The following is a 20,778-nucleotide window of genomic DNA, read 5'->3' on the forward strand; positions in this document are numbered from 1 at the left end:
AATCCACCCGCCTCGGCCTCCCAGAGAGCTAGGATTACAGGCGTGAGCCACCACGCCCGGCCATTATTATTTCTTGTTAGCAACTCTAATAAAATATTGGGTAGAAGATGAGATTGTAATTTGCATAAAGATTAAAACTCCACAATTTTTTAACCAAGTATGAGTCCCAACCCTCTGTAACAGCACAGATCTACTGGTGGGCAGAATCTACACAGTGGAAGGACAAGGCCCAGCAGTGGGCCAGCTGGCCTCAGTGCCATGGACGGCAGGTCCCAACCCACCCTCACTTCTTTTCTGTTCTGCAGATGGTCGTCATCCTGACTGCCCTGCAGCCTGCCATTTTCTCAATCTTGGCCAATGGCGGGCAGATTGCTTGTTCACCTCCCTTTTCCTCTAAAATCAGGTCTCAAGGTGAGCCACTACCCTATTGTGGGATGGATGAGATAGGGGAGAGTCAGTAAAGAGAGGGCTTCAGAACAGCAGTAAGACCAGCCTGACTTCTGCTCAGAATATTCGGAAAGGGATCTTCAAGAAATCCCAGCAGAGGCTTTAAGGAAACTATGGCCTCTCTGATCGCAAAGAGTGAGAACTGCAACCCTACAGCTTGAGGTCAGCCCTGCAACCCAGGATGCCATGGTTCAATCCTCAGCTCCTGGGAGAGGACTAGGTATGGTTAAGAAATAGAAGCCATGCAAATTAAACACACATAAGAAATGGGCTTTAATGCTAGCCTCAGATCACAGAAGGTAGAGAACCAAGTGCTGGTTCTGGCTCCGCTATTAACCTGATATGTTATTTATGACAATTTAGTATTTCTAAGTCCTGGTCTGGGGATAAATTGGAGAAAATGTTGCTCAACTCATATGTCAGGGCTGCTAGTGGGATACCACCTCTACAACTTAGCATAACCTACATTGTATTTCACTCTACACTGCAGTAATGAATTGCCACCTCCTCGTACTGGAGACTTTCCTGATGACTGTGCTGACGCGAATGTACTACCGAAAGAAAGACTACAAGGTTGGGTATGAAACTTCCTCTTCTCCAGACCCAGACTTAAACATCAAAGCCTAAGGTGAATGGCTTGGACCATGAAAGAGACGCTGTACTTATTAGCAGAGCACAAGATTTCTTCACTGTTCCTTTGACCTTGTCCAAATGGGGAAGGATTCCCATTATCAGCACAAGCTGGCAGATTACATTTGACTATAAAGATGAAGGTGAACTATACAATAAGATGAAATTGTTTTGGATCTTCCCTAAGGAAGGTGTTTTAAGTTGTGTAATAAATAAACAAGATGAAGTCTGAAACTCTGTAACTGAGCACATTGCCTCTGTAGGTGCCACTGTTCATTCTGAAGCTTGTATATTGAAAGGTCACTGTGAGCTCTCCCAAGGCAGATGAAAAGGGGGAAGAGTATACAGTAATGGGTCTGGTATAAGAACAGGAGTAGAACTTGGTAATATAGTACCAGCCCAAAAGTTGTGAAGAAGCCAGGCTTCTGGAGAACAGATGGAAGGTGTTCTTTCCCTTGAAGATGTGTCACTAGGGCACTAATGACACTAAGCCTGGGGGGAGCTATATCAATCTCCCTTGGTGGGACGATGGCTCTTTCAGTGTTTTGTGCAAAGCTACAAAAGGAATCTCCTGATAATATGATCATGGGCTTGATTTTGAGAAGATAAATTAGGATACAAACGCAAAGGAATTGAGAGTTCGAGTACCAAGTGCATAAAATGTACCATACACATGTACCAGGTCAAACACGTAAGAAATGGAAATTAGGTAAAACCACGTTGCCTTTATTTGGCTAAATGACAAAAGCCAAATAACTCTGAACAAATTAATAATATTCAGACAGGAAAATGAGAGACTGAACCCCAATTGAGGAAAACTTCCCTGTGGACTCACATTGGTAATGGGGCGAACATTCATGCCAAGGCCAGCAGTTTTTTCCAAGTCTCTTTTTTTCTTTTCAAGATCCTGAATACAAACAACCGAACCAATCATGTTTCTGTGTTCAGAACAGTTAGTGCCTCCCAAAGAAGGGTGGGGAGGCCCACTTCAAACCTAAAGGAACACAACTTGAGTCATCATAATGTTAAACCTGGCGCTTTTGTTTTCTACCCCAATCCCAGTACTAACATATTAATAAAACTTTGGCAGACAGAAAATCTTCTTCTAACTTTTTAAGAAAATTAACATTTAATTGTATAATCCCAAAGAACATGTTCTGCTTATTTATTTGGAAAAATAGAAGCTAGGGACAACTCTTTATCCCATGACAATCTACTTATGAGAGAAAACAATAACAATCATTGTCATGACTTTGAAAAATATAACCTTTAAAAATACTTATATTGGTAAGCTTTAAAAAAATACCATTAGTTAAAAACATTGTTAAGGGAGCTTTTTTGCCTTACCTGTATTGGTTCAACTTCTGGTGAGAGTATATGCTGACAGAAAATCTAGAAGCTATGGCTTTTAAGGAATTAAGAAAAGCAACAAAATAGAATTGATTTGGAAAGATTTTGGATAAGCAATCTGGAATAGGATTAAAAAGGCAATGAGCTCCAGAAAATAAGCTACCCACAAATCAAGATAATCCAGAAAGGGAGTAAAAAAGCACTGAGAAGAACATTGTGGAGGGAATATATAGAGAATGTCTGACCAGCTCTGTGGCCGTAAGTAAATTAAGTATAACTCAGGTACAGCCTAAGAAGTTATCAGTGATCAAAAAGGTCAAAAGTTTTCTTAACCTCCCTTCCATTTTTTCTCTTCAGGATTTTCAACTTTTTCACCTCCTAAACCTTGTTACCCAAGTCTCCACAAAATAATGGTGTTTGGCTCTAGTTATCAGAAGCAGCTACAGCAGTTCAAGTGATCCATTTCTATTCCTCTAAAGTTTCAACCTCTAGTCTTCAGTGCTCCTGAGCCTAGAGTATGAAAATAGCAAACTTTCTGCCGGGCCCACCTTAAGGTAACTGCTGAACTGGCACCTCCTCAGTACTAGCTACAGGGCTTCTTCTGTCTTCAGTCTCCTTCTGTCTTGCAGACACAGGCTCTAAGGTCAAGCAACTTTTAAGGCTCTCCTACATCTGCCACATTTGGCCCATCCAGGTTGACTGCTTTCTTGTGTGGGATTCAGGGAAACAGCTCCATAGCCTCAAACATTAATAATTGAAGATTTACAGACCATAGGCATGGTTGTAGTGTACAGACCTCTAACCTCATTTAATTAGGCACAAATGATCAAATAATGCATCATTCTTAATGGCTTCCTCCATCCACTCGCCCTTGTCCAGCACCTAAGATTATTAATACATTTACTCCAAAGTATCTAACATGCCACACCATAAACGTTTTTGTTTTCCGTCAAAATTATTTGAAAATATACTAGCGTTGGGAGACTGAGGCACTAGAATCTCACTAAAAGGGGTGAGAGAGTCTTCCAAGAACATGTGCATATGCTGGCTCTAGCAGTCTCACAGACCCTGTCAGCCTACAGGTCCTACTCCAAGCACAGGGCATGCTAAAAGCAGCCCACTGAAAGCAGAGAAGGATGGCTCAAACATTTGGGACCCAGAAAATATATTTAGGAGGAGTGACTGCAGAGGAAAACCACATTCTGAGCATCTTCCTGTCCATCCAAATACACTTGGGTAATGTGCACTTTGAGGGAACAAGTAGGTGGGCTTTACCAGTGACTTCATCACCTTTCTTTACCAGGGAGAATCAGACAGAAATAGGCAGAATTCCCAAAGAGGGAAGACTGAAGCAGGAAAGTTAAAATATGAGACCACATAAAGCTGGGTAATATGAGAAAACACTAACTTCAACTGTTTCAAAGAAAGGATTCCAAGCTAAAGCTTGTGTGAACCAGAAAACAGCACTTCATGAGAAGAGTTAGAATGTAGTTTTCATGGGCCATCAGGACAATAAGAGGCTTCCCCCTCTTTGTCCCTCTTCTTTGTCATGCTCTGCCTCTCTGGGTGATCTGAGTTTTAAGAACTCAGGTAGTTCTGCTGTGCAGGCAGGCAGTGATTCTAGCCTCTTGCCCTCAGGAAGAACAACAAGTTTTATCAGAAAGTGTTTAGGAAGGGGACTATGACATGCTCACAGTCCCAGCAAAGAGGCAAGAAAAGAGAAAAGGTGGTTTTCTTAGATGAAAACACTAAAACTCCACCTCCACAAGGGGGTATGTATGAGTGATAGCGGGTATGGCCTAGACATAAGCAGTTGTCCTCTGATTCCAGCTACAGGATTACTGATGGTTAATGATCTGCTAGGTCATGTAGCTGAGGAGATAGGATGGTATTTAAAAATTAGATCATGCTTAACAGCAAATGTTAAGCATCAGCATTCTTTGATTTGAAATTTAAGTGCTGAATCCCCCTGGACAACCTAACAGAGGAGGTGGGACCATAACAACAAGGCACACGTGGGAAAGAGGGAGAAACCTACCATACTTTTGTCATATGAGCCCATGCTTTGTGGCTTGTTGCAGGAGCAGTGGAGGGAAGTCCCTGCCAGTTGTAGTTCTCAGAGGAAAAGAAACACCTCATGGAACACTGGTTCCAGTTAAGAATATTCTTAAGAGGAGCAGAGGTTAAGGTAAGGCTGTTGCTTTAGAAAGGAAAGTATTTCCTTATGCTTTTGCATCTAGGTTCTGTGCAAATCTCTCTAAATTCAATATGGCTATGAGCAACATGGATTAACATCAAGTTCACACTGAAGACATTTACAAACTCTCCTTTGTAAAAAGCTAGGTAATAGCACTGAAATAGGAATAGAAGGGCCGGGGACTTACTCTCAGCAGGAAATGAATCTAAACTGACTTTGTATAGGATTGAGTATTGTCCCACTACTCTCCTCATCACAGTAACCCTAAAAGTGTTCTTTCCTTTAAAGGTAGATTATAGGAAAGAGATTGACAAAAGCTCCCAAATAATTGGGCAACAGAATTTTCTGAGAAGATGAACACAGCAGAAAAACTGCAGCCGATGCCATGTGGTCTGGTTCCATCCCCATCAGTGTCTCCATGGACCCCATTGGGTCCAACAAGTAACTCCTTAGGGAGTAAGAAAAGTTAGGCTCAGATCTCCTTCTTCCCACAGCCACATTGACACATGTGCCAGCAGTACATTTAGGGGATTTGTGACTGTAATTCAGCTTTTAGCTTTTTTAAAGCAAATCAAAATTATGGTATTTCCCCCCAAATTACCCACCAGCATGGCTCATCACATGAATGACTTGGTAAGCCACTTTGCTTCAGAACAGAAGGCAAACACTAAAGTGTATCAGGAAGAAAAGGCCTCTGCGTGTTACGCCACTTCCTTCTTCTGCCCACTCCTCAGGGGCAAAAAATTAGTTCTACATACTATATTTGAAAGACTAATTTTTAAAAAAGTAATAAAAATGACAATTTCCCTGTCAAGATCACATGAACATAATAGTAAAACAAAGTCCTTGGGGAGGGTGGATGGATGCAGAACAGGCTTCTAAACTATAGTCAGTCTCCTTCTTGGTGTGAGTGATTGATGTCTCTTGGAGGATAGGCTGTTTTTGTTCCCCCATTTCTCGGTCCTCTTGCTTCAATTCTTTCCTTTGTAGCTGTTCTTAGGTTTAGTGTTGGGATCACAATTTGGAATTCAACAGAGAGCTTCAGAAGGTGATGAGACAGAGGGAGGGGACAGGAAAGGAGGGATGAAAAATTAGTCTTCTTCATCCTCACTGATATCATAAGCTGCGGCCTTGTGCCTGGAGAGATTTGTTGGGGAGGAAGGTGGGGAAGTCTTGCCAGAGAAGGGCCATCGGAAAGAGGGGGAGGGAGAGCGTTCACGAGTAGGGCTGCTGCTGGGACTCTGCTTTGGACTGATGGCCTGCAGCATCCGACCTTTTCCTTCTTTCAGCATGTGTTTCTGGGGAGACCAAAAGGAAAAGTTAGAAGAAACCTACGGATCCCATGAAATCACCACTGGAGCATCTGAGACTTCAAATTATCATGAGTGCCCTCTGTAATGTTAAAAGTGATCAAATAAGTCAGAGGAGGGACACAACTATAATCCTAAGCAATTTCCTCCCTTAAGTGGTCTATATTATTTATTTAAGCGTTCCCACCTTCTATGCATAGTCATCAAATTTTTGACTCCTATGTCGAAGGAATTCTTAGAAGGCTACTTAGTCTGTAGTCCAGGTTCCAGGCAAAAACAAAGGAACTATTAATAACACAGACAAATAGGGTATTTAGCCCAGTTTTAGAGTTCTCTGAAAAGGAAATTCCACATTCTTCCTGAATTATCTATTCTAGCATCCAAACACCCTCATAGTCAGATCCTTCCTGATATAACCGAGGTCTCACTTGCTGATTCTTTCATTTGGTTTAAAAAGACTCTGCTACTCCTTAAGGACAGAATTCCTACCTTACCCAGGGATCCTACAGCAGCTGTTTGTAATGGAGGTAACTTTCTTTTTACTGTTCTTTATTCTTTCCTTTCCTTCTATCTAAAATTATAATGTAGAAATAAGCTGAGAAAAGCTATTTGCTTATCTTGTCACCAGATTTCAAGGTTGATAGAGAGCTGGTAATATTATTTAAGAGAATGGGTAACCTTTTTCTGTAAAGATTTTAAAGAACTTTCTGGAGATAGCTAAAACATAGTTCTGCCCAGACAAGGGGAATAGCTTAGCTAACTTCTTAATGTTTCTGTCCCTTTCTGTTCAAGGGTTCTATAATTCTTTTTTCTGAGACAGTGTCTCACTCTGTCGCCTCAGCTAGAGTGCAGTGGAATCATCATAGCTCATTGCAACCTTCAACTCTTGGGCTCAAGTGATCCTTCTGCCTCAGACTCCCAGAGTGCTAGATTTACAGGCATGAGATAGTGCACCCAGCCAGAGGGTCTATAATTCTTACCAAAACATTGAAATTCCCTGAATTTCTCTGAAATTTTTCTAACTTGTCCAGTGGGAAAGAACATACCAGAGCTCCTTCTGGACCAAACATTTCCAAAAAACTTCCAATGAATTCTCGGGACTTCTCCTCCCATTTCTGAATGAGGTCAATGCTTTTTTCTTCCACCTTCTGAACAAATTCTTTTGACTTTTCCTCCACGTCTTTCACTTTCTTCTTTACCTTGTCAACCCGCTCCTGCAAGTGGTATTTCTTCTCCTAGGGAAAGAAATAACTATTTTGAGAAATAATACCTATCCTGACCTTCCCTACTAAAGGGGAAAGAAAAAATATGGTTCAAGTACTCTACTGACACTCTTTTCGGTCTTTAGAATTTGTTTTGCTTTACTCTACCCCACACTTCTTCAGCACAATAACCGATAAGATATGCTTTGGAAAAAAAAAAAAAAAAACATATGCTTTGGATGGTCATCTTATATGAAGGTTTCATAATTCTAACATTGTGGGAGTTCGGGACTAAATATACAGGCTAGGCCCAGTAATAGAGAGAGGTAGCCAAATAAAGTCAGATTTTTTAAGATAAAACATAAATTTGGAACATAAACGTGCCCAACATGACCCAAAGCTCATTCTAGATGGAGATAACAGAGTCAGCAAAAAGATCACTGCACAATATTGCCAAGAATAAAACTGAAAGCAGAAGTACTAGATCTTTTACTTAATTTATTGTACTTGATTTTTTTCCTCCTATCACTGGCTTAATCTATGATTTTGGATGAGTTGTGTGTTTTATTTTTTAGTATTTGGAAGTCCCTTTACTCTTTTGTCTTACCGACTTTCCTAAAGATAAGGAAAAATCTATTTTATAAAAAAAATGGAATGCTGAACAGATACTTTACTTAAAAAAAAAACAATGAGGAAAAATGGTATGAACCTTCTGGTGGGGGTTAGGGAGTTGGGGGGGATGTTTAGTCAAATGAAAAGTATTCTCGTAATTTCCAGATCATAAAGAGGTAAGGAAATATGCTTAGGGTTTTCAAATACCTGAGTCTTATGAGAAAATAGATAAAGATTCTACAGTAGATGAATTAATAAGAGCTAGCATTTATCTGCATAGATAAATCATAGTTAGATGAAACAATTTCACCAACTCTCATAGCTTAATTCACAGAGACGGGAGCAGGTGAGAGAGCATGGGAAGCTGGGCACGTAGAAGATATAGTTAGCATCTTTCTTCTTTTAAACTCAACTTTATTAAAGTATAATTTACATACAAAATACACAGTGTTTCTAAAGGGCAATATTAAGCTAAGATAAATTTAACCTTTCATAAATCAAAATGTAAAACTTAGGTCCATGTGGGGAAATTGCATGCAAAATGTTGTGTGTCACCATCCACACAGGAAGAGGATCCAAAGCCTTCATCAGATTTTCAAAAGATCATCCAATCAAAAATAAAAAAAGGTTAAGAGCCACTGTTTGAAATGTATTGATATAAGTACTATACTATATAAATACAAATTCTTATTTATTCAATTGGCTGTGTACCCTTACAGTAATGTATTGATACTAGACCATAAGGGCAGAAACTGCCCCTGTTTTATTCTCTTTGTAAAGAGCTTAAATAATGTTACCTACACAGAGGCATTCATTGAGGTTTTGGGAGTAATAATTACCGCAGACTGAAAAACAAGTTCAGCTCTGATAGAATGAGAAGCAATGTGTATCCTTGTAGAGCCAAGGAACTCTGGGATGAGGTTGGAACTCACATTGATAAAGCTGACATTGAGCTCCTTTGCTGTGTATCCCCTCTGTAGGTTCCGTCTCGCATACACATCATAGTCCCGGACAATTCGAGTGATGATGTCTGATGTGGAGATACCTTCTGTCCTCTGTGTTGGAGCAAACATGCCTAACTCAAGAACACAGACAGACAAACACTGTGAAGTTCTGGTTAGCTCAGGTAGTAAGACTAGATGGAAACTGGGAGCAACATTCCTTTCCCTTCCTCAAAAAGCAGAATCTCTTATTACCAAGTGAAGTTTAGAGTTGCTGACATATGGAAGGAGGACTGAATCAAATACTAGGAGTAAGAAAAGGAGGAGCTACAACGCACCAATATTAAGAAAATTATGGGACTGGGAAAGGGTTTCCTGAAATTAGGAGAGACAACAAAAGTAAATGTTTAGACTAAGAATCAATGGATATCAGTGCTATGCTCACCTTCACCTTTTATTCAAAATGTGACCTGAAAGAGGATGTTGAATTTCTCTGTGTTCACATTTTCCTCTGTAAAGTAGCAATATGGCTACATCTCTGTAGCTGCCCTAAGACTCCATAAAGTGAGGATGCACATCAACTTACTCACCTGCTTCCTTGATGTGCTTATAAACATCATCACTCCCAGCAGAAGAATAAGGGATATCATCATGGGCTACAAAATCAATCTGAAAATAAGTAAACATCATTTAAAACCCAGAATAATTGCCTTCAGAAAGACCTAGTAAATATTCCCAGGCCCAGAAAAAAGACAATAAACAGAGACCAGACCTCAAATGGACCTTTTTTCTAAATCTCTCTTTGCTTTGCTTATAAATTTCACAATCCATTCATAAACCACCCAACCTAATTATTTATGGATTATAAAAACAAAGTTAGCCAGTTGATTTTCTAGCTATTTCTCCTGGTCTACTAGAGATGCTCCCTCACTCTGTATACCAGTCACCACACTGTGGTCACTGTGGTCAACAGGGCCATAGGATTTGCTGGTGAGCTAGTTAGTGGATGGAGCCTAAGAAAGAAGGAAATCTCTCTGTCCTCTTGGGTCTATAAGGATTGGTCAAATAAGAGTTTCTAAAAGTATCAGAAAGAGGTCACTTTGTTAACTGGTTTCTCTCTCAGTCCACAAGAAAAGGAGGAATATAAAAATAGCAACCAAGAGCTCTTTTACTGGAATAGATACATCTGTACTCCTAAGAAATGCAAAACCCAAAGCCATATAATAAACAAAAAAGACTTTTAGATCTATCATTTTACCACTGTCAATATCCTTTGCAAGAGTAAGAAGAGATTAATGGCAGTGGATCAATAATCTTTTTTAGAGATATGCTAAACCTCACCTATTTACTCCTTCCTGTACAGGCCATAGGCCTTTTGCTAACATAATCACTAACACCACTATATCCAACTCCCAGAGGCCACTGCAGTATGAAGCATGCTCATTGGGACTGTGTCAGGAACTCTCAGCTAACATTCAATTACCCACGAACAACTTGTCAGGGATCCATAGGCAGCAAGGGAAAGAATGGGGGCAAGCAAAACTCGTGGTTGAGTATATAATGCTAACAAAGAGAAAAGGGAAGCTGGAAGTTCCTCTAACCTCATACTTCTGCCTGGGCCTGCCTGGCTCTATTGCCGCAAATAATCTTGCTCATTACCTTTGGTGCCACTGGCTGCTAAAAGCTAAAGAACTACAAAAGGTCTGTCCTAATCCTAAATAGTTATAACAAAATATCCCCTAACTTCAGGACTGCCCAAGCATGCTTTAGAAGCACTTTGGCTACCTTTGTTCTTTCCTGCCTCACTGAACAATTCACCTCACTGAACATTCCATACACCCCTGTAGAGACCTGACAATATGCTTGCTGGTTCCTTGAGCTTGAAGGCCTCCGACCTGGCCTCTAAATTTTCTCACCTTTTGTAAGAAACCAGTTGCTTTAATGTGGGAGAAGTAAAAGGAGGTAAGGGGTTTTATAATAACCTTTATAAACTGAGTAAATGTGAGAAACATCCTTAATTTCTGATCTCGCATAATTTCTAGCCCAAAATCAAAGCTCTGAAACTAAATTTAAGTCAACGCTAGAGAAGTCTATATTAATCTGTCTTAGTTTCCTGGAATGTGAATTTCTTGAGAGCATGGCTGGGGCTATGGATATTCTAAAGAAAATGGCATGCTATAAGGGTGGACATACCTATGATATGGGAGAAAAAAATCACATAATGGAAGAGTTCAATTCCTAGCCCTGCTAATGGTATCACCTGGAGCAAGTTATTTGGTCTCTCTAGGCCTTGTTCCTTACATGTAAAGTGGAAATAATAAGTACCCCACAGGATTGTTGTGGGAGAAAATATAATGGATGTAAAAGTTCTTGTAAACCATCAAACCCCATGTAAATGTCATGGGTTACTAGTATTATTAGTAATATCACTGTCATCTCCTCTATATGAAACTTACAAAGAAGGTAGAAGTAAAATAGGGCTAGCAGAAAACTAGGCCAAGTGCCAGAAGCCTTGAGAGTTGAGGGGATTCTGGAGCAAGGAATGGGGACCTATACCCAGTTTCTTACCCGGTGTTCTGCCAGGAACTCAGGTGTCAGGGTCCAGGGGGCGTTCCTCACCACCTCATCCACGTAGCGGCAGTGCTGCACTGCATCATAACGCTCATTTTCATTCATCACCGTAAAGCCTTTGAAGTTGTGTGTTAGCTCATCACTGCAGACTGAGTTCACCACATCATAATGTTGTAAGTCAAGGTCCCCTATGCTTAACCACTCCTCAGTCACCAACCTCTCCCATCTTATCCCACTTCCTAGGACTGCAACCATCCCCTCCCCACCCCCACTTAGAGAAAAATCTTCTGGATGTAGCTTAGTTTGAGTAACAGTGCTTTTCCTAACCCAAGATATACCTTCAGCAGCAACACTCACTAAATAGTATGTTCACACTTTGGAGAAGAGAGGGTTCGACAGGGGACTAAGATCTTTGACTCTGAAATGAACCTACTGTGCATTTCTGCATCGATTAAGTTTTAAAAAATGTTTTCCTATTTTATTTTAATAAGACTGGACTGGAGCACGTAACATTTGCTTGGCAGACTTTGTATTTCAGTTGATTCCAAATGATAAACTGAAATCTAGAGCACACGCTGTTCTTAAGTAGGCAATAGAGGTCATTGTTGATTCTGTGGCTGCAGAAACTCAGCTGAAAACAGTGAGATAAATACTAGACATCACAGGTCAAAGAACTTAGAACCCCTCTCTCCAGGTATAGGTTGCTAGTACCTCACATGCTTTACGTTTTAAAGAGGCTGTACTACATCCTTCATTTAAAAACTGGAATAATATACTCAGGTTATAAAGACAGGAGAGAGCAAAAGACTTCTATAATCTTTTTTTGAACAGCACTTCAGTTATTTTCTTACCTCCCACAATGAGGTATGTATTGGGGAAAAGGTTCTTTGCTTGCATCAGAGCCCGGGCATGACCAGAGTGAAATAAGTCAAATATTCCATCTGCATAAACTCTCACAGGCCGCTCACCTGAATCCAAATGAAAGAATTTATCACATTTGGAAAAAGAGAAGAAAGAAAGAAAAGAAAGGAAGAAAGAGAATTTATCACAAAAATACATTTACTCAATACCTCATATTTGACAAATGCAAATGGCACTGTGTGATTTTTCCATTACTGTATAACCCTCTTAAGATGTTCTCTGGGTTTTCATACTAATTTTGGCATGATTTGGGGTTGTAAGAAAAACACACTTAACATTTACTACAAAGACACTTTTGACATTATCTCCACTAACTCTTTGTTAGCCTGGTTGTACCAAACTTCTCAAGTACCCCCCCTACAAAAAAAAAGTATGATTGCTTTTTCTTAAAGTTATTTTAGGAATGAAAAGGAAGAGTTATTCAACAGATATATGTCCTGAACTTCAAAATCCTCATCTTCAGTTTATGAATTTTCAGTTATGTTTAAATAGAGCATAGTCAAACTCTACTCTGGTTGCTTGCTCTCTCATTTTCAACTGCCTTGATTTTCAATGCTTTCCTTTGAAAATAAACCTTCCTACTATTGCCCAGAGAGCAAGGGGTGATCCAGAGGGTGAGACTGAAAAACTGGCAGAGTAAGTACCTAAGTAGACCAGTTATCAATTTATTGCTTCTCAGCCCCAGATTCACCCATCAATACCTGCTCTGTTAAAACAGAACTCCTTAAAGCATTTCTCCTTTATAGTGAGCATGATACACTTTCTCAGTAGAGGGTGGTATACTAAATACTGAAATATCAAATATAAATACTTCGGGACTTTTCATTATAGCTTTTCCTCTTCTCATCTCCATTAGTGAGAAGAACAGACTGTCAACTTATTTTTAGTGGTAGTGACCTATGAAAGAGAAGCCAGGAAATGATCTCCTGAGGTACAAGACTAAAATTCCAAAGCCAAATAAACATATTGAGAATTGAAATTGACATATGGCTCATCATGCTTCAATGATAAATCCAAGGAGTCCAAGTAACTTATCCCCACTATGTGAATAAAGAAAGAGCTATTTCACTGTAGCAGCAGAAAATAACAGTAGGAGCATCTACATCATTCTGAGAAGAAGGGCCAAAGCTTCATCAGATATACTACATTGAAGATGGGAATAAGATACATCTCCCTCTTGTCTTAAGGGCAGTGAATTAACGAGGAGGAAATTGGTTCTGAGGAAGTTTATAGACTTTTCTTTTCAAATAGCTTTATCTATAAGCAAGCAGCTTTTAAACTGAGAAATCATACAGTGCTGATAGGAATATCAGCAACTTTTAAGAAGGGCGATTAGGTAATATCTATCAAAAAACAAATGCCAAATGCTTATACCCTTTGGCCCAGCTAGTCCAGTTCTAGGAAATTTATTTCATAGATATACTGGTAAATATGTATATTATTCATTACAGTATTGTAATAGCAAAAGTTTGGAAATAACCTAAATTTTAATGGAAGACTAAATATACCATAATATACCCACTAAAAGGTGGGAGAATATATAAACTATTTCTTTAGAAATAGTTTATTCTAGTTTATTCACAAAAAACTGACAATGCCAGATGCCTGTAAAAGGGATACTGGGTGGCTGTGAGACAGGAGTTGAGAGGAAACATTTCACTTTATGCCCTTTTTGTACTTTATAGATGTTAAACTGTGGGAATGTGTTGATTTTATAATATAGGAAATAAAATCTTAAAGTAAAATAAATACATCAATACAATGAAAAACTGAGAGATAATGCAACAGATTTAAGAGTCAGAGAGGATATAGCTCAAGCTCGCCAATCAGCTTCCTTCCTCTGTGACCTTAACTTCCTTAAGCCTGTTTTCTCATCTATAAAACAAAGCAAAATAAAACAAAATCTAAGTACTATAATCCTTCTTCTATATCCCAGAAATCATGACCATGAAGCACTTCCATTTTTCCAAAACAAGTCCAAGGGGGCTATGATCTCACTTTATTTGATCCTAAAAGCCAAAAGATAGAATATAAACATTAAGAATATTTTGTTGTTTCTTTGCTATTAGACAGCATACAGCAGGGAGATTTAGCTGAGGAAACAAACTGTCTGGATGGTGGCAACAGCATAGAATGCTCTTGATCGCGTGACTATTTGCCAGCACAGAATCATCCCATGGGAGGCTAAGTGCATCACTGAACCCTTTCTTGGACCAACCCCAGACATGCCCCTTGCCCTCTTCAGTGTCTCCCTAGCCCCTGGTCATCTCAATTACCTATATGACTTAATCCCAAGTCTTTGGCAAACCCAGGCTGGTATAATTAACCAAATGGCCACAAGGGGCCACTGTTGAACTAGTCTGAGAAGAAAGCAAGCATTAGCCATTCTTTTTCACAGAGTGGCTACTGGCCAGGATAACCACACCCCCTGGTTTACTTCTGTTGTCTCAGCATAGTATTAAGAGCAACTCCTTTTCACTCTTAAAATTATCCTGGTTTGGATTATAAATTATACGGTTGAACTACTGCTGGCTAAGTAACGATATGTCCTCCTTTAGGCAGAACAAACCTGGGTTTCAATTTATTGTCTCTTTTGATATAGTCTCCCAAATACCTACCACTGAAACATTTTGTCCCTAACAGATTTCCATTTCCATTCAGACTCTCCTTTATTCTTCCTTTCTCTGGGTGAAAATATTGCTGATTTTTTTTTCATCATCAAAAAGATTCCCAGAGCTGATCTTCTCATTTCTCAAGTCGTATTTTTTTCTCTGCATAGAGCATTTTCTCCTAGATTATACAAACTTCCCTCTTGAACTCCCTCAATCTCTCTAATGAAAACATAAGGGCAGAATTGGGGGGATGCCCCTTGTACTCATTATTGGTTTAAAATTCGCTAATTGTGGCATATGTGGATTCTTTATTGGTTTATTCCTTGTCCTGCACTGGCACGAATACAGTTAGCTACTTGGTTATTTAACATAAAACAGAATAGAAAAAATGAGCTGTAAGAGAAAAACTAGAGATTGAATAGGACTGGCAGACTTCATAGGCTAATTTGTTAGTTTGTTCTACCTAAAATGCAATCATTTTGCCAATGGCCTTCTGTTATTCATAACTAATGTCTACAAAGAGAAGCACCACTCCAGAGTGAAAAGAACACAAGAATGGAAAGACCTAGGTTTTAGTTCCAATTCCATCACTAATTATCTATTTTATTGTAGGGAAGCCTTCACTTCTTAGTTTCTATGGATCTTAATTTCCTTTTATATACAATGAAGAGATTATAAAGCATATAATCTCAAAAACGACTTACTTATAAAATTCTATTACTCTAAAATTTTAAAGGCTGGGCACAGTGGCTCACGCCTATAATCCCAGCACTTTGGGAGGCCGAGGTGGAAAGATTGCTTGAGCCCAGGAGTTCAAGACCAGCCTGAGCAACATAGTGAGACTCCCATCTCTAAAATAAATAGGAAAATTAGCTGGGTGTGGTGGCACACGCCTGTATTCCTAGCTACTCAGGAGGCTGAGGCAGGAGGATCACTTGGACACAGGAGTCTGAGGTTGCAGTGAACTATGATCACACTGCACTCAAGATTGGGCAACAGAGTGAGACCCTGTTTCAAGAAAATAACAATAAAATAAAATACAAATTTTAAAAATATGAGATTTATCAATCAGTGCTTGCTAATTCAAAACTTGGAAACAGTATACATATTTTCAACTTTTATGTACCTCAAATGGTATGTGGATAAATTAGCAACAAGCTAGGTAATGTAACCAATGTGATCAGATCTGAGTGAGGTACTGAATTCTGACCGAGCATCATTAAAGAATATATAAAAAGTTCTTGCCTTCAACAAGTTCTACCGTCACTTATGAATGTGAACTCTGAACTGTCTGTTGGCATTTTGAAATTTGACTTGCCACTATTAGACCCTGATCCATATAGCCTTTGGTTGTCTTTGTTGTTGCCATTTTATCCTGCCCCCATTAACCTGCCTATTACTGAAGTAAGGGGAGCCAAGCTCAAAAATCACACTATGAGTCAGAAGAGTTGTGATCAACATGAGCTATACCTAAACACTTTTGCAAAAGGGAAAAATTCTCTGGAATGAGCCTCTTTTTGTTGAGGACCCCAAAACCATAATCTATATAGCTAAAATATAAGCAAGAGGTATTGGGATCCCTGGTCTGACACCGTACCACATCATTTCTTGTATTTCACTACTCCTCAGTTACAACAGACAGCAAACATACTAACACAATTAAGAAGTAATCACAAATATATTGTATATACTGGAAATGTATAGATTTGTGGCTATAATCACCTCTAATTCCCTGGTATTTGCCTGGCTCTAAGTTCAACCTTATATTTACAGAGTAGAGAAAATATTAATACTTACCATAATAATTAAAAGTATTGTAAAAGGACTGGAAAAAAATGAATTAAAGAATTTATAGAGAAGAACATCTGCCTATAGAACGTTGTATTCATAACAAAGGCTCTTAGAAGTTTCTATTTATGGTGATCCCAAAACCAATTGCCCCAAATAGGAAGAGTAACTAAAACACATATTAATAATTTATGTGGTCAAAAGCTGCTTTAATGATGCAAATTAAGCATACAAATAAAGAATATGGGCTTTGAAAATAATCAAACAAGTTGTTTTTTTTTTTTTTTGGTAAGAAGATAGGGTCTCATTATATCACCCAGGCTAGAGTGCAGTGGCCCAATCATAGCTCACTCCAGCCTTGAACTCCTGGGCTCAAGTGATCCTCCTGCCTCAGCCTCCTGAGTGGCTGGGACTATAGGAGTGTGCCACCATGCCTGGCTAATCTTTAAAAAATTTTCTGTGGAGAAGGGGTTTTGCTACGTTGCCCAGGCTGGTCATGAACTCCGGGCCTCAAGCGATCCTCTCACCTTGGCCTCCCAAAGTGCTGGGATTATACGCATGAATCACCATGCCCAGCCTAAAGCAAGTATTTTTTAAAACCTGGAAAATTATAATATCAGTAAATATAAAATTAAGTGATAAGCATTTCCCAACTTGGGATATTTTTGTCCTCTATCAATCAGCAGTGTCACAGCTGACAGAATGTAGAAAGACTGTGGGGAAACTTCTGAAGGCTATGAAAAATGTGATAGCCTGACATATTATTTGGACCTTTATAAAAATACACAAGATCATAACCCAGCTCAGGCTAATATCTTATTGTTTCTGCTTCACTATATCGTATAGCTATGATAGCAGCCCAGAAAATAAGTATATGAAACTAAGAAAAAAATAAAATTTTATAGAGTTACCCTTCTAAATAGAACATCAAGGCAGATGGGAGGAATCCCTCCACATGCTAGCCTGCACAAGTAAACTGAGGGAAGTATATAAACAGTAGATGTGTATTTGATAAATACAATGGAATGCTTAAAACAACAAAATAATTAGGTATTTACTTACAAGGAGTTCCTTTCCTGGCTTCTTCCATAGTTACCCTGACATAGGGCTTACTGAGGTCAACTTCAATTTCATCAGAAAACGGAGCTGGCTGCCGTAAGCCCTTAAGAAGAGGAAAGTGAAGGAAAAGAAAAATGGCAGCTTTAAAGAACAATCAGATATTCAATATGCTGTCACTAAAATTCATCCTAAAACTTTATAACATGAAAAAGAAAAAAAAAGTACTCCAAGTGACAAGTGAAAGTTGCAACCTTTGACGAAATGGGTAAATTGTGGCATGAAAAAAAAATGTCTTGCTGGTCATTTCAGGATAAGATTGAGTGATATGGCTGGGAATCTAAGCACAACTAACTGGGTCCAGAATGATGGCTCCTCTGCAGCATGGCAGAACAGACAACCCTGTACCATGTGGCAAAACTGCCAAGGTGCATTTCATACCACTTCAACTAGGTGACTGGGAAGGCAAACAGCCTTTATCTTATGAGTGCTTTATTAAATATAATTATCAGTGTGTAATGCTTTATAGTGTAAATATGTTCTAATGCTCATAACAGCCCTGTGAGGCAAGTGGTACCATAGTTAGTGTCCTCAATTTAAAGATGAGCGAGACAAGGTTCGGAGAAGTTATATACGTTGTATGCAGTTACTCAGAGACAAAGCCAAACTAAGAATGCAGGTATGCTCATTTCTTTATACATATCTTCGCTTAAGAGTTTTTGTTAAATTTATTCCTAAATATTTTATTCCACTTGATGCTTTTGTGAATAAAACTGTTTTCTTAATTTTATTTTTGGATTATTCCTTGCTAGTACATAGCAGTGCAATTGATTTGTGTATGTGCAATTGCAATTGATTTCTGTATATTGATGTTACATCCCATCACTTTGCTAAACTCAATTATTAGTTCCAGTAACAAAAGTTGTTGCTTTTATTTTGCAGATTCCTTAAGATTTTATACATGTGAGTTCATGTCATCTGCAAATAAAGACAGTTTTACTTATTCCTCTCCAATCTGGATCTCTTTTATTTCCTTTTATTGCCCCTTATTGCACTGGTCAGAGCTTCTAGTACAACGCTGAATAAAAGTGGTGAGGACAAATATCCTTGCCTTGTTCCCAGTCTTAGAAGAGAAGCATGAAATCTTTCACTATTATATATATTAGCTATAGGTTTTTCATAAATGCACTTTATCCAGTTGAGGGATCTCCTTTCTGTAGTTTGTTGACGGTTTTTATAATGAATGAGTGTTGAATTTTTCTGGATCTATTGAAACAATCATACTTTTTCCTTTATTTTATTAATTATGATGTATTATATTAATTGATTTTAGACTAAAACCAACCTTGCATTCCTAAGTAAAACCTCTATTGGTCACGTTATATAAACCTTTTTATATGTTCCTGGAGTCAATTTGCTAATACATTGTTAAGAATTTTTTTTAATTTTTCATTTTTAATTATTATGGGTATGTAATAGTTATATATATTTATAGGGTACATGGGATTTTGGATACAAGTATATAACATATATTAATCAAATTGGGGTAACTGGGGGGTATCTATCACTTCAAGCATTTATCATTTGTGTTAGGAACATTCTAATTCTACTCTTTTAGTTATTTTAAAGTATACCCTAACTTATTGTTGATTATAGTCACTTCGTTTTGCTATCAAATATTGTTCATTCTATCTAACTATATTTTTGCAGCTATTAACCATCCTCACTTTATTCCCCTTTCCCCACTACCCTTCTTGGCCTCTCATAACCATCATTCTACTGTCTCCATAGATCAATTGTTGTAATATTTAGCTCCCACATGTGAGTGAGAATGTGCAAGATTGGTCTTTCTGTGCTTGGCTTATTTTACTTAACATAATGTTCTCCAGTTCCATCCATGTTGTTGCAAATGGCAGGATTTCATTTTCATGGCTATATAATATTCCATTGTGTATGTGTACCACAATTTTTCTATCCATTCATCTGCCGATGGACACTTAGGTTGATCCCAAATCTTAGCTATTGTGAATAGTGTTGCAATGAAGACAAGAGTGCAAATATCTTTTTGATATACTGATTTCCTTTCTTTTGAATAGATACCTAGCAGTGGGATTGCTAGGTCATATGGTAGTTCCATTTTCAGTTTTTTGAGGAAGCTCCATTCTGTTCTCCATAGGGGTTGCACTAATTAATTCACATTCCTACCAACAGTGTGTACAGGATTCCCCTTTCTCCACATCCTTGCCTGCATTCATTAATTGCCTGTCTTTTTGATAAAAGCCATTTTAACTGAGGTGTAATGATATCTCATTGTAGTTTTGAATATGTCATGCCACTCTCTCCTGGCCTATAAGGTTTCCACTGAGAAGTCTGCTGCCAGACATACTGGAGGACTTTTATATGTTATTTTCTTCTTTTTTCTTGCTTCCCTAGGACCTTTTCTTTATCTGTGACCTTTGGGAGCTTGATTATTAAATACCTTGAGGTAATTTTGTTTGGGTTTAATCTGTTTGGTGTTCCATGACCTTCTTGTACCTGAATATTGACATCTTTCTATGTTTGGAAAGTTCTCTGTTATTATTTCTTTTTGCCCCAATCTTTTTCTCCACTTCCTCTTTAAGGCCAATAACTCTTAGATTTGCCCTTTTAAGGCTATTTTCTACATCTTGTAGGTGTGCTTCATTCTTTTTTATTTTTTCTTTTTTCTCTTCTGACTGTGTATTTTCAAATAGACTATCTTCAAGCTCACTAATTCTTTCTTCTGCTTGATCAATTCTGCTGCTGAGAGACTCTGATACATTTTCAGTTTGTTAATTGAATTGTTTCAGCTCTAGAATTTCTGCTTGATTTTTATTATTTCAATCTCTTTGTTAAATTTCTCTGATAGGCTTCTGAATTCCTTTTCTGTGTTGTCTTTAAGTTCACTGAGCTTCTTCAGAACAGCTATTTTGAATTCTTTATCTGAAAGGTCACGTATCTCTACCACTCCAGGAATGGTCACTGGCACATTATTTAGATCATTTGGTTAAGTCATATTTTCTTGGATGTTTTTTTTTGAGACAGAGTCTCGCTCTGTTGCCCTGGCTAGAGTGCCATGGCATCAGCCTAGCTCACAGCAACCTCAAATTCCTGGGCTCAAGT

General features: G+C 38.5%; 2 protein-coding genes across 2 annotated transcripts in view; one reads left to right on the forward strand and one right to left on the reverse strand.

The window, feature by feature from the left end:
• Positions 1-1,319, forward strand: part of SLC51A (solute carrier family 51, alpha subunit) — a 16,699-nt gene extending 15,380 nt beyond the window's left edge. Inside the window, exons 8-9 of the mRNA XM_012641675.1 lie at positions 306-411; positions 938-1,319. Of these exons, the coding sequence (XP_012497129.1) occupies positions 306-411; positions 938-1,074 (243 nt within the window). The 3' untranslated portion in view covers positions 1,075-1,319. The remainder of the gene's footprint in view (positions 1-305; positions 412-937) is intronic.
• Positions 1,320-2,192: 873 nt separating this feature from the next.
• The window catches only part of PCYT1A (phosphate cytidylyltransferase 1, choline, alpha), a 47,975-nt gene continuing 29,389 nt past the window's right edge, over positions 2,193-20,778 (reverse strand). The window contains exons 3-9 of the mRNA XM_012641664.1: positions 17,644-17,743; positions 12,112-12,228; positions 11,258-11,409; positions 9,280-9,358; positions 8,681-8,823; positions 6,981-7,169; positions 2,193-5,922 (exon numbers count right to left, since the gene is read on the reverse strand). Coding sequence (XP_012497118.1) covers positions 5,716-5,922; positions 6,981-7,169; positions 8,681-8,823; positions 9,280-9,358; positions 11,258-11,409; positions 12,112-12,228; positions 17,644-17,743 — 987 coding nt within the window. The 3' untranslated portion in view covers positions 2,193-5,715. The remainder of the gene's footprint in view (positions 5,923-6,980; positions 7,170-8,680; positions 8,824-9,279; positions 9,359-11,257; positions 11,410-12,111; positions 12,229-17,643; positions 17,744-20,778) is intronic.

The sequence above is a fragment of the Propithecus coquereli genome, unplaced genomic scaffold (genome assembly GCF_000956105.1).
Source record: "Propithecus coquereli isolate 6110/MARCELLA unplaced genomic scaffold, Pcoq_1.0 Scaffold10, whole genome shotgun sequence".
In the NCBI taxonomy this organism is placed as follows: Eukaryota; Metazoa; Chordata; class Mammalia; order Primates; family Indriidae; genus Propithecus; species Propithecus coquereli.